Raw genomic sequence first — 23,773 nt, forward strand, 5'->3', positions numbered from 1 at the left:
CCAGGGCTGGGTGCATCCAGGTCTCTCCCATATGGTCGTTCATATGTCATATTAGCATTAGATAAACTTAGATGAGTGTCTCTAGGGAGATTCCTACCCCATGAGTAGGGAAGGTGGAGGATGTGAGGTGATGCAGCAGCAAAAAGGGTAATTAGGAATTTAGGGGCATACTGGCCCTTTCAATATGTTGCTGCAAGACAAGCTGGGTGTCTGATAATTACTTTGAACTTAAGAGTGCGGGAATGAAAATTTGCAGGATGTGGTGCTGCTGGGGTGGGGATAGAGGGAGAGGAGCAGCTGTAGGCTGAGCCGTCCAGGGTACAGGCACAAAACAGTCTGCGCTTGGTTGTTGGGATGATTTGAATGTACTTTGGCCCACTTAAAAAATCCATGGCTCTTTAAAAAGCTGAAATGTGCACTAGAGGACACTATAAGTAGTGCTGGTGGATATATATATCTATATATCTATATATATCTATATATATATAGATATCTATATATATATATAGATATATTCTTTTTTTTAATTGTTATTGAATTAAACCAAATGGGGAGAGGACAGCAGGGGAGATGCAAGAAGAGGTTGTTCCCCTCTGTTGCAGGGGGGAAGAGGGAGAGCAGCATTCCTTCCACACACTGGTGGCTTCAGGAGAAGAGGGTCAGGGTGATGGTGCACAGGCTCTGAACTCTTTGCCTTCATGATGCAGTCAGTATTCATGAAGAAACAAAGTGTGCTGCGAGGATAACTGTATAGTTTCTAGTGTCCTTGCTGGGGAAAAAAAAATATATATCTCTTGACTGACACATAAAATTGCTCTAATATGTGGCATACTTCAGGCTTGTAATCTTCATATGTATTATTTATGTACCTTAAACAATAAGAATCTTGCATTTATTCTTAACATGAAATTACAGTCATGCATAAATTGAACACTGTTGTTGGATTATATTAATTAAAATAGTGTTACGGCTATTAAATATTTGCTGCCTTGAATTTTAACAGAGAAAGCAATTGGATGATCATCTGGGAATAGATTTAAAGTGATAAAGACATTGACTGGCAGTCTCTTCTTCAGAAGGATAATAATTTCTGTATTTACTTCAGTGAAATAGCTGTGTCCCTTCATAGCTTGGGAGAAAAATGATCAGGCATTGAAAAAACAAGGGAGCTTACATATCTTTCCAAGCCGTTAATACCAGTGAGGTCCAAGAGGGGACATCTGTTTTTTCTAGAACCTTGAATTATGAACACAAGAAGTCAACTCAGTTAACTACTTGCAGATAATACTTTGTTTATTAAATGGATCCGTACTAAATGTCTTTGCACTTTTTCAGGATATTTAAAATACTTTTAAAATATGAATTTATACATTTTTACAGCCAGGATTATCTCAAAGCAGATCACAAATAATAAATGTGATAGCAAATAAAACATTTAAATTTATGTTTTCTAACACAACACAAAAAATTATCTTAATACATGAAGCTTGATGACATGCATTACATATACATATATCTTTTGGTTAGCAAATAATGTATATATGAAATTAGGCTGTACTTGCTTGCTGTGTAATACAGTTGCTGCTCATTTCTTTAAAAAAAAACCAAACAAACAAACAAAAAACCCCAACCATCAAACCAAATACCCAACAAAAAACCCACACCTTCCATAAAGCACAGACTATTCATACTGGGGGCGGGGGAGCAGGGAGAAGGATTAACTAACTTATCCATGTGTATTTTTTTTTTACCATTTGTAAATTGTATAGCTGAGGAGTTTTTGGCTTTTGTTACAGCAATTTGAAAGTGTGATAACATCTAAAGACTGAGGCATCAATTACATGTTTTTACATTAATCCTATATTTAGATTAGTAATGGAATTCGTGTTTGTTTAATAGGTACAAATTTAAATATTTATATTTTCTAGTAATATTTCACTAGCTAACATTATTTTTTGTAACCAAATGAGAGGTATGTGTATTAAGTTCAATGAGCAGCATTATTGATTTGCTCATCTAGAATCCAAGTGCCACTGGAGGAAGGTAAAAAGGGATTAGCTTCTGGTTTCGACATGGCAAAAAGGTTTATGATCTAATTCTACAAATCTTTGATATCACTGAGTTGGTAAAAAGTAGATATTTCTATAGATAATAGCTAGTGGGTCTACCAAACAAGCAGTGAGGGGTTCTGACAGATTAGAAATAATGGAGAAAAAAAAGAACTGGAGTGGAAGGACAACTCATTTGTTTTCAGAGCCCAGATGAAGCCACGTGTGTAGATAGGAAGGTACTGTTTTGGTGGTTTTGGGGAGTTCCTAGCACCATGTTAACAGGATTCCATTCTATAAACGAACCTCAGGCTTTTGGGAAGGACTTCGACCATCATTTTGGAAGAGGTGGTTCAAAACTGTTGGACATGAATGCCAGTGACTTTGATGCAATTGCAACTTCCCTCCTCTCAAAAATGAACAAAACCCTTAAAGAACCTGGAAACCTGAAAGAATATTCACCATGGATGAGTGAATTCAGAGCTGAGTTCTTGAGGAACGAACTAGAGGTTCCTGGTAAGTTCCCCTTCAGTGTCGGTGGTGAACTGTCTCCCTTACAAGAAAGCTGCTGTTCCTGAGGTCATCTTCTTACATTGGCCATATGGCCCTTCTTTCTGGCCTTATACAGAGGTAGATTTCAGCTGAAATAACTCTGTTCATTCATCATCTCTTACATCTGTTCTTATGCTGAAGCCCTGATTTTTAAAACTGTATCTAAAATTGTATCTCTTACCTAAGAACTTAGTATTTTTTTTGAAGACCTGACTCCAGGAAATCTGATATATAAATCTAATATATGCTTAAATCCAGTTCAAAAAGGATGTGGCCTCTGAAACCATTAAGAGCTGCAATTCTAAGAGCTTATCAGGAAAGCATATTAGTAATTCAGATAAAATCATATGATTTGTATGCATTTAAAAATATTTTCTTCACAGTTAATCATTCTACCAATTTGACAAGATATTTGGAAGTGTATTCTGTTCCTAAACACACTTTAAAAAAAAAATTTAATCAGTCTATGTTAACTTTTTTCTTCTTTTATATTTTTTTTCCCACCATCCCTTCAGGTCAGTATGACGGAAAAGGGAAACCACTGCCAGAATACCATGCAAAAATATCTGGATTTGATGAACGGGTATGTTTATAAGTTTGAGTCAAAATCCTGTGTGGTATAAATTTGTGTCCATATTATTCCATTTGAAAAAATAAGAACAAGGTTGTTGCTTGTGTGTGCGTCTTGCAGCATCTAAAGGAAGCTCTGGAATTTGTTTCTCTAGTAGTAATTGAGCAACTTGATTATGCCATCTAGGAATTATAGATATGCCTAATTTCAGTGATTATTCTGTAAGGCCAAGTCTTCTGTCACAAATATTTTTGCTTTTTCCTGTCATTTTTCCAAGATAAGTGTAATGGAATCCTTGAGGAAGCCGAAACGTATAACAATCCGAGGCAGTGACGAGCAGGAGTATCCTTTTCTTGTCAAAGGTGGTGAAGACCTGCGACAAGACCAACGTATTGAGCAGCTGTTTGATGTTATGAACATTATCCTTTCCCAAGATGCTATGTGTAGCCAAAGGAATATGCAGTTAAAAACTTACCAGGTCATCCCTGTGACAACAAGGTAGGCATTTATCTTGAAGGGACAAAAATCCTGATGTTAACACTTATTACTGTTGGGACGTTGGAAAGTGAGATTTCTGTATGCCAGATTCTGGTTCAGAGTGGTTTGTGTCTTGGCTCTTTTGGTTTTTTTTCTTTACCTTTTAAACAACATTGAAATTGCTTTGTCTGGAAATTGTTTTTCAGAGTATATTTAAATTGGTAGCTTTCAACCTTCTTTTAGCAAGCAGGCACTAAAACATTTTGCTTCTTATTCCTGGTATTCCTCTGAAATTCAGCTCTGAGCTGCTTGTTCACATGTCTGACTTTTTATTCCAGACTGGGACTCATCAAGTGGCTGGAAAATACTTGTACTTTAAAAGAATTCCTTAAGAATAGCATGTCTGAAGAGGAAGACATGAACTATAACAGGTAATGCTTGCTTTAGCTGTTTGCTCTAATAGAGACCGCTACTAATGGTTTTTTTGATACTGTCAATCTTATGGCAGCATTTTCTTCTTTTAAAAGAATGGAATAAAAGCACCTATAAGCAAGGAGGCAGTTTGTACTTCCTGACCCAAATTAGTAATTGGCAACTGTTTGTTTTATGAGTACCATTGTACCTGGAGTATCCTCCACCCAGCTTGTTTAAATAAGAGGCTTGTAATCATGTGTGACGTCATTATCATCACCATTTCCTTATCAGCAGATTGATTTTTACAAGCAAAGGATTTTGATCTCTTGATTTGATCAGGCAGGAAATGGGTAGGTCTGCAAGGGGGAGCGAAGGGGAGGGGAGCAGGGGCAGAACAGTTCAGAACCTGGGTTCAACAGTGAGTCAGGGATAGGGAACATGGGCAATAGCTGCAGAGAATACAACTGTAAAAGAACACTCTCTCTCTGTTTTTATACAAATGCCGGGTTTGAATAAATTAGCTTTCTTTTGATTGTAATTGGAGGATGAATATTTGTAAAATGGATCCAATTCTAGTATTTCGGACGGTTTCTATCCTGGAATTTAGAAATGTGTTTTTATTTACCAATGTTGTTCACAGTACATAATCTCTATGCGGGTTTATCAAAACGTTGTTGTCACCATTTATTTTTACTATTCTCTTGTTTATGGGGCAGGTGGGAGGAACCTCCAGCGTGGAGGTTGGACTCCAAAGAGCCTTTTCTTTTTTTCTACAGTTATTTGATTTGTGAGCAGTTTAGTTCTTCTTGCATTACTGCTGTATGCTTCACTTTTGTGAACAGCAGCATTATTATGTTGGTCTTAATTCATTGACTGGGAAAGTGGAGGAGGACTCACATGGAACCACCTCATAAGGGGAGAAAATTTCCATAATAATATACTAAATGTAGATCATCAGTGTCTTTCTAAAAAAAGTTACTGATTTATCCCAAAAAAACCCTTTATTTTCTTGTTGTGTATAGATTTTAAATATTTTCCCACATGTTCTTCAACCAATTCAGTTAAGACACTTTATATTGAGCTGTGGTTGAATGACAGCACTTGCAAAGGAAAATTCTGATTAAATCCTTGCAGGCAATATTTTGGTTGGGACAGAGGGAATGGCTTTCTGAAGTTTTGTAGTCCTTTTCTTTATCCCAAAGTGATGAGCTGCACAGTCTATAAATGATAAACAATTCTTACATGGAAAGGAGCTCTATATGTCAGAACTTGCTTTGGAAGGAAGAGAGAAGGCGGATGCTTGCTGAGTTGCTGCCTCTCTGGAACAGAAGTTTAATGTCTTGTGTATTTAGTCAATATGGGAGAAAAATATCAAATTATTCTATAAGCAGTGCAACTAATGAAGACCAGCTGCTTATGGGTTAATACATCAAGCCCCCATTCCTCCTCTCTTTTACACACTGAGGAGATAACAGATGTCCTTCCTGCATTCCCTACCTGTTTGGATGGACAAACAGCAGCACATACTGTGGTAGGCTGCATAATGCTCTCTCAAATGGATACAAGACTGTGTTAAAAATATCTTTCCCTCTCTGGAGAAATTATTTTGGGCCTTTCTTCTCAAGGCAGCATCTAATTTTCACGGTACCTATTGACAAATTAACACCTTTGAGATGTCTGATCTCCTGTCACATATGACTGAAGTGCATTCAAAGCTGGGGGAAGGAGATGGATGGATCAGCCTATGCGCTGACTGCAGAAACACAATTTCCATAGCAAGGCTAAAATTAACGTAGGCTGTAGCTTCCTGACTCCTCCTGTGCATAAAAACCTCCTCTGTTATAGCAGCACAGCCTGGGGGTATTCAAGTACAGAATGGTAAGAAAATATAAGAAAATCATCAGCACTTTTTTTTTTTCCTTAGCCAAAAAGGACCTCGTGCTACCTATTCTGAGTGGCTGTACAAGATGAGTGGGAAAGCACAAGGCATCTCTCGATACCATGTTATGTACAGGTAGGTTTTAAAAGAGAACTGCATGTAAAATACAGAAACTGGAGTGTGCACACACACACACACACACAGAGTTGTAGAGATTCCAGGAAAAATATGATCTGCATTATAATATGCTGGCTAGATCATTTTTGTTTTTTTGTTTTGCCTGCTGTACTGCTTTGTCTTACTGGAGGTGCTCTGCAGGAGGAGTTTAATACTGCCAAAATCACACCAGAGCACAGGAAGGCTTCCAGAAGCTTGCTCACTTCCTTAAGAAAGTGTCTAGAGGCAGATGCTCCTCTTCAACTTTATTTACTACGTGTCTTATTCCTAATTATGCAGTTAGGTAAGCTGCCTCAGAGCCAGAGCACCTGCTGAAGTTGGACAGAAATTCACTGTGATTCACTGAGAATTTGAGAATATTTGGTGATTGGGGTCATGACTTGAGCATCCTCTTGGAGGAATTTCTACACCTGCTTAGATCTAGCACCGTAGCACAGGGGGAAGTGAAATTTGCAGTGGAGTGTTTCTGGTGAGCTAATAACCCGCTTAAGTAAGCGTCTTGCATTTGAAAGGAAAATTGACTCGTTTAACTGAGCTGTGTCTACATTAATACTTGTATTCAGTTGTGCTTTTGAAGTAAATTCCCAATCACCACCCCCACTCATCTCACACTGGCTTCTGTGGCCTAGCTGTCTCCTCATACATAAACGGGCTCCTGTCAGAGGAAACTTGACTGGGAGGACAACACTCAGGCACATTCCAGCTGCTCACCAGCACTGAGGTCTCAGGACCAGACATGGGCTAGGCCAGAGCAGTTACCCTCCCCAGATGTGTAGGGCATGGATGTCCTCAGCACCACCTGTTCAGTGCTGCTGCCTGCCTTTGTGCTGCACTAGTTGCTAGTGTCAGTGTAGCCTCTGCAAGCTGCTGAGAGGCCTAATTAAGGCCTTAGTTTCATAGAATCATAAAGTGGTTTGGGTTGCAAGGAAACTTCAAAGGTCATCTAGTCCACCCCCCCTGCAATAAGCAGGGACACCTTCAACTAGATCAGGTTGTTCAGCACCCCATCCATCCTGGCCTGGAATGTCTCCAAGGATGGGGCATCTACCACCTCTCTGGGCAACCTGTGCCAGTGATTTACCACCCTCAGTGTAAAAAATGTCTTCCTCGCATCTAGCTTGAATCTCCCCTCATAGTTGAAAACCATGGCCCCTTGTCCTGTCGTAACAGGCCCTGCTAAAATATCTTTCTTACTGGAAGGCCACAATAATAGGTTTCTCTGCTTGGAAGAGACTGTCCAACCAGAAAGGGCACAGTAATGTTGCTGCATTAAAATTTGACCCATCTAATTAATCTGGGGAAAAATTGACAGAACTGCATAGGTTTGTGTTAAGAAATGTCAGTCAGGGAAATAACTGTTGGGAGAAAAAGAGAGGAGGGGCTATTTCTATTATCAAATAAACAATTTTGGGCAAACTCTGCATTGCTTGCTGTACTGCTCACTGGGTTATGATGTGCCAATGCAGTCAGGTACACATCTTGACTTTTAACATCTGATGGGCTGTTATTTCAGTAGCTAACGTTATTCCTTCATTCATTTGTAGAAATGCTAGCCGAACAGAAACAGTGAAGTCTTTCAAAAGCAGGGAAAGTAGCGTTCCAGAAGACCTGCTGCGGTAAGTGCGCTGTTAATGACTACACATCATGAAACCGATGTTGGCTTTTTAGCTGTGTGCAACAAGTGAATTCTATTTTAAGGCGAGCCTTTGTGAAAATGAGTACATCTCCTGAAGCCTTCCTGTCCCTGCGGTCCCATTTTGCCAGCTCTCACGCACTGATGTCCATCAGCCACTGGATACTTGGTATTGGAGACAGACATCTGTCCAACTTCATGATTAACAAGGAGACAGGTGGCATGGTGGGAATAGACTTTGGATATGCATTTGGCTCAGCTACGCAGGTATTTGTTCTCTAATTAATTTGTTACAGCTTTTGCATTTATTATGTGCAATTATGCATGTATTCGCAGTACTGAATTTACTCCTCGTTTGCCATTTTTCTGATGCAAAATAATCTTTACAAGTTATTTCCAGTTAATAGAGTAAAATCTGTGTTTTCAGATATTCTCAGACATGAAGGGAGCTATAGAATTTCATGGAGTCTATAGGGTGGTGTTTTGTATAGTTCAGCCACGCTTTCAACCACTGTCACTAAATATTCCTGACTAGAGCTTTGATGTCACAACTTGGTCCTGTTCTACTGTGTTGCAAGTTATTTTCAGTTAAGTGACCAAGAGGGTTTCAAAGCTTAAAAAGAGCAAAATGTTTATTTCTAATCCTTCTGTTCCAAGTTTTCTTAAATCTTGTTTTCTTTTGTCTGTCCTTCTCCTTGGCTAGTTCTTGGGTGTGCCAGAGTTGATGCCCTTTCGTCTGACTCGCCAGTTTGTTAATCTGATGATGCCAGTGAAAGAGTGGGGTCTCATTTACAGTGTGATGGTGCATGCCCTAAGGGCTTATCGTAGGGATCCCGATCTCCTCATCAGCACAATGGATGTATTTGTAAAAGAGCCTTCTCTGGACTGGAAGGTGGGATTTTTCCTCTTTTTCTTCATGTGAAAATTCTTAAATTGCCATAAGGGTAAAACTGCTGGAAAAGAAAATATTTGATGCTGTCTCTTAGTGCTCCTTTTTTTTTTTTTATTAAGTTCTCAGAGTAGCTGAGCTTAAAAGATTTAAAATGACAGAATTCTATGTTGATGGACAAAGAATAGTAGTGCGTGTCTGTGTTATCAGTGTACTGTTCTTTATCTGCGTGATAATCCTAAAAACATGGGTATCTCTTGGTCGCATTATGTCACTTATGGCAGCAGCAGCATAAATATTTTCAATGTTTTGCATTGAGCCTCTTGAATTTACACAACAACACTGTATATATCAAACTAATAATTACAGAGGAAAAAATCTGATACTAGTTGTGCTTCAGTAACTTCAGTTGTAAATTAAATTTTAAGTTAAAAGCAGGCTAGATGTCATCTTACTACTTTGTCGTCCACTGCATATGCAGTTAAGAATTACTGGCTTGACTTGCTATGATGTAGTGGCTTAAAGGTCCTTTTAAGTGTGCGATTCATGATACATAGGGCAAATTTGTTTTCTCTGTAGAACTTTGAACAAAGACAGCTGAAAAAAGGAGGCACGTGGATTAAGGAAATAAACACATCTGAAGTAAACTGGTACCCTTTGCAAAGAGTCAGCTATGTCAAAAGAAAGCTTACGGGTGCCAATCCAGCTGCAGTCACTTGGTAAGATGTTCTCCTTTTGCTTTAAACTGCTCCACTACAAGCCTTGGCAGTCTCATGTGTCAGATTTTGCTCCCTTCAGATGGAATGGCAGCTAGGGAAAGAGAAGAAGCAGACAGGGCAAAATTTCAACAAATCTCCTGTCAGAATCATTTTGGTCCACAAAAGCTCTCTGAATCCCCCTGCCAGCCAAAACACCAGATATCTCCCCGTGAATGTTCCCTCTCCAGCTCAGGCCTTCTGAGCAGTTTTACTGTTCCTGGCAGCACACACATCCCCACCCCGTGAGCCTGTTTAACTTCTCACTCCCCAGACTGCTGTTCTTTATGCTCGTCGCCACAGCTTTTAGGCTAGGGGTAGCATTTGCATCAATATGCTTCTGCTGGGCAGTTGCTTGAAATGGAACCTGAACCAGCTGTATGGGAGGCATGGAGGTGAGCTGCTCCCCAAAACCATGGAATTTAAATCTGATGGTATTCTCAGTTTATTTATATCAGTCTAGTCAAGTCTGGCTCAAGCCAGAGTGTCTTTGAAGTTCAGTTAAAGTACAATTAATCCCTTCCATCCTCTTTTAAAAAGACATTTTGGATTAATCAAGGGAAAAAAAAAAGAAAAAAAGTGAAGAGAGCAAGTATGTTTTAAAACCATACAAATACTGAAAAGTGCAGGACTTGGGAGGAGTCCGTTTTGCGGTCAAGGCTGAACTGGAAAAGGCAGCAAAATACTTCTTGCAGACACAAATCAGCAGGGCAGGTAAGGAGATAACAGCTTGGATGTAAACTGGTGCATCCTTCTTTCAGTTAAAGGCAGTTAACAAGATCAAAATATTCACTAGTAAAGGACACCTGAAATCACCAGTCTTCACTGGCCAAGCCGCCTACCACTACTGAGCAGTCTCCACATCTTGAAAAACAGAGCTGCATGAATCCTGCTCAAGTACTGTTTCATATTTAAAAATCCATCTCGGATTTTTGCTCGTTGCTTTCACTAAGAGCTTATTTCTGTGCTCTCAATTCTAGTGATGAACTACGCCTGGGCCATGAGAAATCGCCTTCTTATAATGATTTTGCAGCTGTGGCTCGTGGTAATCCTGATCATAATATCAGAGCCAAAGAGCCGGAGGACGGACTTTCAGAAGAGACCCAAGTGAGGTGCCTCATCGATCAAGCGACAGACCCCAACATTCTTGGCAGAGTCTGGGAAGGATGGGAACCCTGGATGTGAGGGACTGCTCGCTAAAGCCCAGTCTGCCAAGGGACCTGTACCCTAACACAGCTACAACCAGATCAGAACTTCAAGGCCAAAAGGAAAAAAAGCTTTTAACCACTTTTATCATGATTGGTTAACTTGACTAATATAGAAAATACTTTTTTTTTTTTTTGTATTAAAGCTGTATTAAAACAGTGACTTTTTAGAAATTATTTTTCTTATATGTGGTCAGCAAAGCAGCTTTATTGTCTTTGTGTTAAAATCAACATAGAAAGAACTGGAGAGGCCACAGAGCTTAAGAACTTATTTGAAAGGCCCTGAGATCACTCAGAGGAAAGTGCTAATTAAACCCTGCAAACTTGTAGGCATCCTTGTAGTGAAAGTCTGTGCTTTGTCTCTCACAGAGACCTTGGTGACAATCAGCTGAAACCATTCTGCAGACATATGTTATTTGTAATTAAAACTAGAATATTTTCATATCAATAGAAACAGTGAGGCACATGGCAAACAGAAAATGGCTTTACTGGATAATTACTGGATAATGAGAAGGCAATGATGAGACTGTGGCAGTTTGTTCCAGCAGATTGTTGTTTAACAGTTCGAGGTTATACTCCATTATCTCTGTCCTTTAAAAGTGTTAATTTGTTTGGGCAAAGCCAAAAGCAGCCCCGGCCGACCCAGCAGAATGGCAGCTCCGCACAGGAACAGCTGCTGCACTTGTGCCAAGGTTGGACCACATGTGGCTGTTCCTCTCCGGCAGCCAGTCTTCAGGTAACCTTGGTGGCAAGATTGTTTCTTACCCACAATTCACTGTAGAGGATCGCTTTCATTGAGGCTTTTAATAATTATTATAAAAGGTGTAATAAAAAACGAGTCTTTGCCCTTTCACAGTCTGCGAGCTTTCCCTCTCACCTCCTTCACAATGGAGCCATCCCCCTCTCGCTGAGGGGCACAGCTGCCACTGGCACCGGTCCCCAATGAACCTTTCAGCAGGGGGATCTGCCTCCTGCATAAAAACTCCATGAAAAACTCAGGCCTCAGTGAGCAATATTCCCCATCCTAAGGAATAGGGGGGAGGTTTTTTTTGTTTCAGACACTCTCCAGCAGCAATTGCTATTTGATACCTTCCTTCTTAATAAATATGCTCAATTATTTATGGCAGTAGTGTTGTAAATCAAGAAACTCAGAATATTTTTATCGGGTTTTATTAATGAAAAATATCGTTCAGCTGTAATTTCTGTAAACATATATTTAAAAATAAAACCGGACTTTCCAATGTATACCTCATTTCAAAAGTTAATTTACAGCATTTTAATCACAGAAAACATGCACGTTTAACCATTTATAGAGATAATTAATGGACAGTGTTTTCTTCATAAGTGTGTGATAGACATCTTACACAAGTATATACAGACTATAAGTCCATTTTGTTCCTTTAATCTCTAGTATCAATAAAGACGGTAGCATTATGACTAAGGCCTGGTTAGGCGAGGCAGTCAGCTTTCACAGTCGCTCTACAAATACGAGAAAGTTAAAGCCCAATAAAAAGCTGCATCAAAAGGCAAGGGGGCATGTGGAAATGAAGGGGCTGGTCGTAGGTGTTTCATTGCACTTTTGGCACATACGTCAGATATTTACTAGGTACTTTGACCTGTACCGCAGAGGACAAAGTTTAGGTTTATCATTTAACAAGGCTCTTCTCATAGGACTTTTGATACCTTCTGCAGCAAGAGATGTTCGTGTGCAGTGCGCCTCCCTCCAGCACCAGCCAAGTCCTCCTGGGCCTTTTGGAGTTAGATGAGGTTCTTAGGGACATGGTTTAGTGCTAGAGTTAGGTTAGGTTATGGTTGGACTATATGATCCTGAGGGTCTCTTCCAACTGAAATGATTCTATGGAAGGGGCTGGAGCAGGAGCACAGCCTGGCTCGTCCAGGGCAAGGGGATTGGGGTGACTGCTGCCCTGCGCCACCCTTTCAGTCCATAGCAAAGGGCCCTTGGTCCAGGTGTGAAAGCCTCAGGCAGGTCAAACTATCCCAAACAGCACAAAAAAGCTTTTAACACATCCATGACACTAACAGTGAAAAGCTCCCATTTGGCCCTTAAAAAGTGTTACAATTGAGAACCTCTGCTATATGTGTCCCACTAGAGATTGTACTGTGTCCAGCTCTGGAGCCTTCAATACAGGGAAGACATGGACCTGTTGGAGAAGGTCCAGAGGAGGCCACCAAGATGATAAGAGGGTTGTAACAGGCTGAGAGAGCTGGGGTTGTTCAGCCTGGAGAAGAGGGGGCTCTAGGGAGACCTTATTGTGGCCTTTCAGTACTTAAAAGGGGCCTGTAAGAAAGATGGGGACAGAGTTTTTAGCAGGGCACCTTACAACAGGCAAAGGGATGATGGTTTTAAACTAAAAGAGGGGAGATTCAGGATAGATGTGAGGAAGAAATTTTTTACAGTGAGGGTGGTGAAACACTGGCACAGGTTGCCCAGAGAGGTGGGAGATGTCCCATCCCTGGAGACATTCCAGGCCAGGCTGGACGGGGCTCTGAGCAACCTGATCTAGTTGAAGATGTTCCTGCTCATTGGAGGGGGCTGGAGTACATGACATTTGAAGTTCCCTTGCAACCCAAACTATTCTAGGATTCTGTTTGTCAAATTGAGGTGTCAGGTAAGGAGCAAAGCACAAAGCTGCTGGGTTTTCATGAGCAGAAACATCCTACGCAGAGCGAGTGGAATTGCCCTAATGGAGCTTTCCCTGTGCAACAGAACAAGCCCGAACATAACCTCTGACAAACGTCAATCACAGCTGCCATACTCAATCCTGACTGGAGAGTGCTGCTCTCCATAAAATACAGCAGTTAAATGGAAAGGATGAAGCCCGCCCATGAAACAGCAAGGCAAGGACTGATGAAATGAAAACCTCAAGTCACTGGGCTCAGGGCTTTACTGGGTGCGTTTGTTTTGGTTCCAGAAAAGAATAAGATGATATGTGGCTTGGAGTCAGGGACTGCTTCAGGTCTCATGATGCCAAACAAAATAACCAGATGTGCACTAGATCTGGAAATTCGTTAGTTGTATCTAAAAAGCTATGTAAACCATTAGCATATATTCTCAGTACATTTTTCTTAGCATATAGAGTAATATTCGTGTTCAAGCTAGTCATCACCATCGCTGTCATAATTTCGCTCTAACTAACAATACTACTACTGCTAAGCACAGAGGAAAGCTCTGCAGCCTGCAGTCCCCTTTCCCAGCTGATACAGAGGTTCCTGCATGCTGCTTGTTGTGCTCAGGATTTTACTTAGTCCCCATCACTGCCCCACAATTAAAGTATTATTTGGAGGTGTCTGAGGCTGAGATGTGGTACAGCACCAGTACATTTTTGGGCACAGAAAGGAGCCTACAAGCTCTCCACAAAAACACTGAATTAGGCTCATCTTCATGCAGGCAATAAGGAGTTTCCTACAGCTCTTCAGGCCTCACGCTGAAGGGTTTGGCCAGCTGCTTCCTGAAGTCAGGGAAGTAAGCATCTACATTTAGAGGCACTTCCCCCAAAACACGTTTTTCAAAATCAAGGAGTTAAAATAAGGATTACCGCTGCTTTATTTTTTTTCCCCCCAAGTACTGAGGATGGGGATCTGCCAAGTCACTTCATTAACACCATGTGCCTCATCTGGAAATAAGCTAGGTTTCAAAAATTTCATTGTTCAAATATGCTGCCTGTAAGAAATGGCACTTACGCAGAAAGGTCACAGCCTGGCAATCACCCATAGCACCAAACAGTGTCACCGGTCTGGTAGCAAAACTACCAAAGAGCTACCTCTTACATTAAGCCAACCGTGTCCAAAAAAGGGTGTTTAGGGTTTGTTGCCAAAGGTTTTGGGAGGGAGCAGCAGTTAAGGACTGGGAACTGTTCGGTTACAGTTTCCACATTATTTACAGTTTTTTTTTGCTTTTGTTGTTTGTTTTGTTTTGTTTTGTTTTGTTTTTCCTTTTTGATGGGACGAGAGAAGGTAACAGTCTACCTGTCTATTAAACTCATGGTAAATGATACTGTGCAACATTTCATTTGGTGAGGCCAAAGACGTAGCCGAGAATTTGATCTCATTAATCTCCTTCCTGCTGGAAACTCATGCAAAACCTCTATTGGAAAAAGGTTTAGGGCACCCACCAAAGAGCATGAGAAAACCAGGAATGCAGGGTCCGAAGTGTTTCCCTGCTGTGGCACTTGGCCGTTCAGCAGCCTGGGTATGTGGAAGATTGAATTCAGCAACTCAATAGCCACTGGTGCGGCTGAACAAACCCAGGCCAGGCTGGCACTGCCAGGGCTCAAACACCTGCAGAGAGTCAGAGTGCAGAGTTTAAAAGAACTAAAAAAAAAAAATAAAATAAAAAAGAAAATAATTCCTTCAAGTGGTAAGAGAGAGGTGGCTGCAGGCTGGACCAGTGCAATGAGCTGACCCAAGTGAGGACAATAGACAAGCAGCGATTCAGGATGAGGGGGAGGCACGAGCCCTGGCGGAGGTGGGATGAGTGGGTAGGGAGGGTCCATCCAGCACCCGCTGCGCTGCCTTACCAGACCCAACACCACCCTCAGGAAGGTACTGTCCCTCTCTAGGAGTGTGTTGGCAGGCTTTTTTGACTCTCCCCAAACAATTTGCATCTGCTCATCTCTATGTCCCATTCCCTGGTTAGCCCTCAAGTGTCATTCCAGTCTTCTAGCTGTGGAACAAAATGATCATTGCACTACTGCTTCTTGTTGGGAAGGAGGAGAAAACCAGGGAAATCACCCCTCCCCCTTTCCCTCCTTGTCAGGTGGCTCTGTATCAAAAATAGCGTGGTCAGCAGGACAAGGGAAGTGATCCTTCCCCTGTACTCTGCATTGGTGAGGCCACACCTGGAGTATTGTGTTCAGTTCTGGGCCCCTCAGTTCAGGAAAGACATTGAAGTGCTGGAGCGGGTCCAGAGAAGAGCAACACGACTGGTGAAGGGACTTGAACACAAGACCTATGGGGAGAGGCTGAGGGAGCTGGGCTTGTTTAGTCTGGAGAAGAGGAGGCTCAGAGGTGACCTCATCACTCTCTATAACTACCTGAAGGGAAGTTATAGCCAGGTGGGGATTGGTCTCTTCTCCCAGGCAGTCAGCAATAGGACAAGGGGGCATGGGCTTAAACTCTGCCAGGGGAAATTTAGGCTGGATATTAGAAAGAAATTCTTTCCAGAGAGAGTGGTCAGGCATTGGAACGGCCTGCCCAGGGAGGTGGTGGACTCGCCGTCCCTGGAGGTTTTTAAACTGAGATTGGACATGGCACCTAGTGCCATGATCTAGTAAATGGACTTAAGTTGGACCAAGGGTTGGGCTTGGTGATTTCTGATGTCCTTTCCAAGCCAGTCAATTCTGTGATTCTGTGTGTGATTCTTTGTCACTGTCCAGTCACCATTTTCCTGTGAAACTCCATGGTGCACCGTGAGGTGCTTCCCCTGGATGAGGTGTCCTTCCCGCAGTCCTGCTCTGCAACCGCCTGACCCCCCAGCCCATGCATCCCCCAGGAGCTGGTGTCCTGCTGGTGCTGCCGCACCCCGAGAGAGAGAAAGGCTCCATGGGCTCCACAGGACCAGCCCAACCTCGCCAGGCTCCTGGCCCCTCTGCCCCAAAAAACGTCCTGCACATCTGGCTGGGTTGAGAGGAGAGGAGACCAGGAAGGGTTAAAGCCAGGCTGAAGCGTTGCCCTGTTTCCTTGCCTTCCCTGGGTGGCCTGGCCCCCATTTATCGGGAAACACTAGTAAGAAATACAGTGTGTTTTAACTGCTGTCCCTGGAAAGTTCAGGGTCCTGGTGCTTCTCTGGGATTCACAGCCCAGAGTAATTCAGTATTTTGTCTTTCCTCTGCAAATGTTTTTTAAATAAAGTTTTCTTGTCCTTTCTCTCCAGGTGTAAATGCTTCTCTTTTCTTGATTTGGAGTAGGACATTCAAACAAGTCTTAGAGAAAATATTCTGACATTTAGATGCTCAAATGTTTCTTACTGCTGTTTAGAACTTATTGGAGACGAAGCCATGATTCAGTAGGTCATGTACTCAGCAGGATGGGTGAGGGCATCAAGGGCTTGTCTCTGCTTCAGTCTCTATGAAATTATTTATGCAGACAGGAACAGATCTAGCTGCCAAGGTACCAGACAAAGCCACCCCAGGAAACAGTAGAGAGTGGACATTGTCCTGCCTCGGGGCCAGCGCTTTGGTCAGCAACAAGTGTCACTTACTCCCCTGCTCCTGGACGCTTCACTGCAGGTGTAGCACCACCGCCCCAGGCCTTCAAAATCTACATGGCCCATGGGGGAACACCCTGAAATGTGCTCCTGAAATCACCCATCTCAGGCTCAGCAACAAACACAACCAGCTTGCCTTCCAGAAGACAGCTCTCGGTGCTTGGTTTTGGGGGACAGGTGGTGACATGTCTGACCACGAGCTCTGTACACACCTCCAGGTCTTGATGACAACCTCTGTGATGGGGCTTAGGTGTGACATGGGTGGCAGCTATCAGGGCTTACACAGGGTTTCCATTCCCGGCAGGTCGCTGTTTACTGAGGACTTTTGAGAAGCTAATTGCCATACAGCAGGGTGCCCACTGGGGGCTGAGTAACCTGGCTGGGAATTGAGTCTCTTTTTTTGGGGTAACATGGGATGGGCATTAAATGAGACTGTTTGGGCTGGTGCAGTTGCACACCAACACCGCCTAGTGATGCCCTTTGGCGCTAAGGACTTCAGCAAGCTGAAAGCATAAACACAGTTCCACATACAAACAGTTCAATGAGATGCTTTCCAAGACAAATCATAATTTTATAGCTAAACCAGGTGAGATGTATCACCTTCCAGCAATCAATGGACCCTGTTGCAGAGCAAGGGAGAGACAGCGGGTGTCAAACTGCCTTGTGCTTCTGACCTAACTTCCCACGCTTCATGCACCCACCTTTCTACATCTCATGCCAAGAAACAAGGTCCAGCAGCACCAGACAGCAGCTGCAGTTCCTGCTGGACAGCCAGGCTGGGGGCAGGTGGTGCAGAGTCACCCGACGTGAGCATACCCCAGTGCTGGAGGGCAGAAAATCACAACTTGCTTCAGGCATATTATGTTTTGACAATGTGGAAAAGGAACATTTTTAGCACCAAAAAAACCCAAAGAAAACAACCACTTCTCATGCACTGTCAAATTCAGTGCTTAATGCTCCCATGGATAAAAGTTGCGTGATGAAACCCGAACGAGCAAACCAAATCGAGCTTATTTACAACATCTCCATGGGGCTAACTGCAGCACTAGGGTTAAAAGCAAAGCCAAGCCCTTCGAGGCAAAAGCTCACCTGCCAGGCAGAGCCCACTTATCCTCATCCCACGAGCCTTCCCACGAGGAGTTTACAGCCAAAAGGCGAGCATGTACCAGCCCTGTCCCAACTCTGTGTGTTAAAATACACACCCCTTCGATAAAACGCTGCGTTACTGCAACAGCTGTGGTAGCAGCAGATGGAGCCCTGCCCAGAGCGAGGCGGCAGGCCCAGCATGACTGGCACGTACCCACCGTCCCCAGAAAGCCACCTCCGAGCAGCACAGCGCTCCGCAGGGCACAGCTTGGAGCCAGAAGTGTCATCTGAGTGCTGGGCTGAAAAGTCAGTGGCTGGGCTAATCCTAGTGAGTGGTCATAAATCTAGCTGGGTCTTCTGGAAAAAAAACAAAACAAAACAAAACACCTTAAAATAGACTTTTTGAAAGTATTTTTTGGTATTTCTTTTGTAATTTGGTCTATGGAGCACATGGGGGTTGAAGCCGGTTTTGTTTTGTTTTGTTTTGTTGTTTTTTGTTTTGTTTTGTTTTCTAAACTGCTTTATGTAAGTGGAAAAAGTAGGATTTTGCATATTTGAAATGAAAATATTTTAATTTCTCTGATACTTGCCAATTTAATAGTAGTAGTTTATTGGATACAAGGGGGGAGGGAGGGAATGTGCATAATTACTGCAAGTTTTTAAGAGAGGCTTAACTTCACCCAGACAGCGCCAAGCAGCTAAAGATGCCTCGGAGACCCCTTTCCCACCGGGACGTCCTGCAAGAAGCAGCCCAAGCAGACGCGCCGTCACTGCGGGGGGATTTACAGCCCTCCCGGGTGCAGCTGCCCGTGCTCCAGCGGCAGGAGCGGAGCCTCGGGAGGGCGCTAAGGAGATACAGAGAGACACGCGTGGGGCAGGCAGCATCTTTCCCGTATCGCTCACCCAAGGGAAGTTGGGGTGGGGGGGAGGGAATGCAGCGTGGTAGGGGTTTAAAATGAGACTTTTCCGACAGCTTTTCCGATGGCCCACGTGGAAATAAGCCAGGAAGAGGGAAAATTAACGTTCTTGCAGAGGGAATGGGGGGCCGGTAGCGGCGTCGGGGCGGCCCTCGGCGGGCACAGGAGTCTGCCCCCTCCCCGCACCGTCCCGTCCCCCCGGGGGCGCCACCCCCGCCCGCGGCCACCCTCCACCGGGAGGCGGCAGCTCTCCGCGGCGGGAGCCCAGCCTCCGCGGCCGCGCACCCCACCCGCTCCCGCCCCCGGGTCCCCGGGGGTGCCGGCAACAGTCGCTCCCCCGTCATTGGGGCAGGAGGCGGGGCCGGCGCCGTATAAGAAGGGACCGAGCGGGCGTTTCGCTCCCAGGTCCAGAGACGCCTTGTCCCATCCCTGCTTCATATCGCCCCGCACGGCGTGACCCGAACCCGCATCGACCCCTCGGGGAGGCGACGGTGGGACGGCAGCAGGAGCACCGGTATCAGCAGTATCACCAGCAGCAGCAGCAGGACCGGCAGCAGCGGCAGCAGCCCCGCTCCCCACCTGCCCGTGGCGGAGGCTGGAGCTGCGATCTTCGCGGAGCGGCGTTTGGTGCCCGCGGCCCCGAGCCCCCGCGCCGCGGCCGTGCGGCGCCGCGTCCCGCTCGCCCATGAGCGCAGCCGCTCTCTACAGCCTGGACTCCCCGGCATGTTATAAGAACTGGTGCTTGGAGCCCGCCAATTTCTACGACGCCAAGGTGGGCAGCGGCGGCGGGCTGGGTCCCGCCTGCAAGCCGGGGGGCCGCGGCGGCTGCGGGATGAGCGGCGAGGAGGCGGGGGGCGGCCTGGGGGGCAGCGGCACCAACCTGGCGGAGCTGAGCGCCGCCGCCCCGGCCATGTACGAGGACGAGAGCGCCATCGACTTCAGCTCCTACATTGACTCCATGTCGGCCGTGCCCAACCTGGAGCTGTGCAACGACGAGCTCTTCGCCGACCTCTTCAACAGCAACCACAAGCCCGAGCGGGGCGGGGACTACGGCGAGTACCTGCCGCCGGGCGGCGGCGCCGGCCGCGACCCCGCCAAGGACCTCGGCGCTGCCATGACCACCCTGCTGGGCGCCGAGCCCCGCACCGCCTCCTCCTCTTCCTCCTCCTCCTCCTCCTCTTCCTCCTCCTCCTCCCGCGGCGCCCTGAAGCAGGAGCCGGACTGGAGCGACAGCGACATCTCCTCCTCGCTGCTGCCCTCGCAGATCGCCACCTGCGCCCAGACCATCATGAACCTGAGCGGGCAGCCCACGCCGCCCACCTCCCCCGAGCCGCCGGGCAGCAGCTCCCCCTCCAGCTGCAGCACCCGCTCCCCGGGCCCCACCGCCGCCGGGGCCGCCGTCTCCGGGTCGGCGCAGGGCGTCCCGCCGCCGCCGGCCGCCGGCGGGAAGGAGCGCGGCGGCAAGAAGTGCGTGGACAGGTTTAGCCCCGAGTACCGGCAGCGCCGGGAGCGCAACAACATCGCCGTGCGCAAGAGCCGCGACAAGGCGAAACGGCGCAACCAGGAGATGCAGCAGAAGCTGCTGGAGCTCTCGGCCGAGAACGAGAAGCTGCACAAGAAGATCGAGCAGCTCACCCGGGACTTGACCAGCCTCCGGCACTTTTTCAAGCAGCTGCCCAGCGCCTCCTTCCTGCAGCCCGGCTCGGGCACCGACTGCCGGTAACCAGGGGGGAGCGGGACGGAGAGACGGACTCCGCGAGAAACGTGGATAAATACCTCAGGGGGCCTTGCCGGGCCGTGCCGAGCCCTGCCGAGCCTTGGCCGTGCCGGGCCGGGCCGTGCCGCGGCGCCCCGGGCCGGGCAAAAGGCGCGAAGCCGCGGTGGGACCCGCCGGCCGGCGGCCGCCTTCTGAATGTTGTAGCGACGTGGGGCGACGCCTGGGTCTTTCACCACGAAACTTGCAAAAAAAAAAAAAAAAAAAAGGAAAAAAAACTAAAAAAGCTAAATATCTTTTTTTTTTTTTCTTCTCTCCCCTTAAATTATTTTTGTAATGGTAGTTTTCGTCTTTTCTACATTTTACTCGTACCAATGCAGCTATGGTACATCTGTTAAAATGATTCAAAACCCCATGTATTTTAGACAGTAAAGACTGAGCATGCTCGACCTTTTATATCAATTTTTACAGCATTTCTAAGAATAAAAAAGAAAAGCATTTTAAATCATCCCTGCTCTCCTTTGCTCTGTGTCTTGCAAGCAGCGGGGTGGCGGCGGGGACAAAGTTTGGCTTCCCAGGAGCTGCTGCCAACGCACCGCGCTGGGGAAGGCTGGGGGGACACGGGGAGGACTTCAGCAGCTGAGACGGGGAGGTGAGGACAAGTGGGGGTGAGGTGCACAGTGGTTTGGGTTTCTTTCTAAGGTAGCCGATGCAGCAGTGAGACCACCTGGGACTCTTGCAGGCGGTGGTTTCCAAGTCACCTTCCACCTGGGGCTGCTTGGCTGTGGTGGGACACAGAGTCAGCAGCTGCCCCGGCACTGGCTCCTGCTGGGGGGCTGAGCAGAAGTTGCACAGCAAGAGGGGCTCCTCCTTGGCCAGGACTCTTCCAGAAAACAGTATTTTTTAAAAAAATTAAGTATAAATAAACACAAGAACGCCGTTACTTCAAATTCCTGTTAATAAAAACCTTCCAAGCAGGTTTTTCACTCCAGAGAATGCAAAGCTGCCCCTGCACTAACATGCTCCTAAGTCTGACCCAGCTGTAGTCCCCAAGGAGATGCTGTTGCCCACACGCACTTCAGTTCTCTGCAGGCTATCATGAGCAGGCCACTTTCACTGATCACTGCCAGTGAAAGTGAGAGCAGGAAACAACGCCAGTCTTTGGCTGAGTGATGAGTATATTACGAAAGGTTAGGACACTTGTCTGAATTTTGATAGAGCAAGCACAAAGGTGACAGCATCTGTCAGGCACCGATAGAAAAATGTCTTGATGATAGAACAAGCATCTCCAACAGCGCATGCTTTCCAAAAGAGAGAGGAAACTGGTTTAAAAGGGCCTGTGCACAGGAATGGGCCTATGTCCTCTTCTTCCTTACAGGGGGGAAGGTAAGAGACTAAAATGCTTGGAGGAGGGGAAAAAAAAGGGGGATTCAAAAGCTGGGTCATCACTGTAGTAATCATGATGTAATCTGCTATCAGCCTCAGCTGCAGGAATGATTTTGGTAGCACCAAGTTTGCTGTTCCTGTTCTGATGGGTAATTGCATTCCAGGCCCTGTGCAAAACCATCCATTCCTCCTCTTCTGACCTCTAAGGGGTTTTTTAATATCAGGAAAGGGGAAAAAATCCAGCCTCTGACTGAACTCTTATATTAATTCTTGCATCTTAAACTAGGCACAGATAGGAAGATTTTTGATATTATTTATCTGATTTGTAATCCATGTCCCTGTACAATCAGGGTCAGGATAGTTACACATCAGTTTACTTGTTACCCGTAACAGAAACTGTATAATTAAACCCCCCCTCTCTGGGAAGCTACAGATAACACAGCACTTCTATGCTTAGAGACCAATTAGGTGTAAAACATTAACTTTACATATGCTTGACACTTCAAAATATAAGCTTTTTAAAATCTCCATCTTTACAACATTTATTGCAAGGTGATAACAAATGTTACAACTTGGAATTCGCACACAACGCGGTGTTTTGCGGCTGGTGGTACAGCTAGAATTTGCTGATAAAACTCAGCTTAGACCAGTGTTCACTCCCTATGGTGAGGTATTGATTTTAAAAACATCCGTTTTCCATCTAAACATAATAAATACAATATTGTAAAAAAAATTTACAACCATTCAAAACTCCAGAACAAGATGTTTTACATACATGAACAGCAAACGTGCCAAAGAACTGGATTCTTAAATTCTGAACAGATCCAAAAAAGAAGAGTTCAGAAAGTTGATCGGATTTTTTTTTAATAGATTTTTTTTTTCAGCATTAGCACAAGGTGCTTTGTAAATCACAGTTGTCAAAAACTATCTTAATACTTATCACACTTGCATGACACATTATCTGTGGCACTAGTTAACAGATAACCACATTACAAAGTCCACAGATACTGTAGTAGCTGACTAGAGTTCAGCCGAGTGTCCGTCTGCTGCTTCCAGAAGAACGATTTCCTCCAGTGCAACACAGTTGGGGTGGCTGGTGACGGAGTGGACGTAGCAGTTCAGTAACTCCACCTCCTTTCCCAGCACGCTCTGCACCTCATAACTCTGCAGTGATAAAAGCATGTTGATTAAAACAAACAGTCCTGGACATTCTGTTCTAAGCAGCTTTTTGCTTGGAAGATGCAGGGTGTAAGGTCCTCTTCCAACAGACAATCTTTTCTTTTAAGGACTCAAAAAATAAAGGTCCATCAGAACCGATGGAAAGCATGAACGCATAAGATTTTCAATAATTAGATCTCACGCCTGCTTAAAGTGCTGCTTCCCTACCAGGCTTTTAAAAATGGGCTGTTTAAAAAAAAAAAAAAAAGAGAAAACAACAAAAAAACCACTATTGTGACTCTGAACTCAATTTTGCTGAAGCATTACCTACATGTGCTCCCTTCATCTAGCTTTCAGACACTCGTAGGAATTCACATGTGCTAGCAATGTGTATATACGTAACCTTATCTCGGTTACCTTAGCTAATAGATCCACTAAAGGAAAAAGTATTTTGTAACTCTTTTTTAATCGCCCCCTTTTAATTTTGTGTTGGATCATGAATTGCTTATGATCACTGGCACCTGTACAGTCCCTCTGTTTAATGAGCCAGCTGGCAGTTCATGCACATGAGTTGTGCCTGAGCGAATCTGTAGAGCCTGCATTTTGCATGGAGGAGAGGCATAAGAGGCTGGGATGATTTCTCTAAGACGAGAGTGCACGTTACCAGAAGAACTGATAACACCGAT

At 45.0% G+C, this 23,773-nt stretch overlaps 3 protein-coding genes across 3 annotated transcripts in view; 2 read left to right on the forward strand and 1 right to left on the reverse strand.

Annotated features, from left to right (window-relative positions):
* The window catches only part of PRKDC (protein kinase, DNA-activated, catalytic subunit), a gene marked incomplete at its 5' end in the record, with an annotated part of 83,795 nt that extends 72,720 nt beyond the window's left edge, over window positions 1-11,075 (forward strand). The window contains 10 exons of the mRNA XM_080339841.1: window positions 2,360-2,564; window positions 3,116-3,183; window positions 3,449-3,669; window positions 3,987-4,079; window positions 5,987-6,076; window positions 7,663-7,734; window positions 7,817-8,018; window positions 8,455-8,643; window positions 9,220-9,359; window positions 10,376-11,075. Of these exons, the coding sequence (XP_080195967.1) occupies window positions 2,360-2,564; window positions 3,116-3,183; window positions 3,449-3,669; window positions 3,987-4,079; window positions 5,987-6,076; window positions 7,663-7,734; window positions 7,817-8,018; window positions 8,455-8,643; window positions 9,220-9,359; window positions 10,376-10,580 (1,485 nt within the window). The 3' untranslated portion in view covers window positions 10,581-11,075. The remainder of the gene's footprint in view (window positions 1-2,359; window positions 2,565-3,115; window positions 3,184-3,448; window positions 3,670-3,986; window positions 4,080-5,986; window positions 6,077-7,662; window positions 7,735-7,816; window positions 8,019-8,454; window positions 8,644-9,219; window positions 9,360-10,375) is intronic.
* Window positions 11,076-19,514: 8,439 nt separating this feature from the next.
* CEBPD (CCAAT enhancer binding protein delta) lies at window positions 19,515-21,042 on the forward strand (the record flags this gene model as incomplete). Its single annotated transcript, XM_080339852.1, has 1 exon — window positions 19,515-21,042. The coding sequence occupies one exon, from the start codon at window positions 19,515-19,517 to the stop codon at window positions 20,550-20,552; it is 1,038 nt and encodes a 345-aa protein (XP_080195978.1). The 3' UTR covers window positions 20,553-21,042.
* Window positions 21,043-22,949: 1,907 nt separating this feature from the next.
* SPIDR (scaffold protein involved in DNA repair) overlaps window positions 22,950-23,773 on the reverse strand; it is a gene marked incomplete at both ends in the record, with an annotated part of 211,942 nt that continues 211,118 nt past the window's right edge. The window contains one exon of the mRNA XM_080364135.1: window positions 22,950-23,093. Coding sequence (XP_080220261.1) covers window positions 22,950-23,093 — 144 coding nt within the window. The remainder of the gene's footprint in view (window positions 23,094-23,773) is intronic.

This window comes from Nesoenas mayeri (genome assembly GCF_963082525.1).
Source record: "Nesoenas mayeri genome assembly, chromosome: 2".
Classification (NCBI taxonomy): domain Eukaryota; kingdom Metazoa; phylum Chordata; class Aves; order Columbiformes; family Columbidae; genus Nesoenas; species Nesoenas mayeri.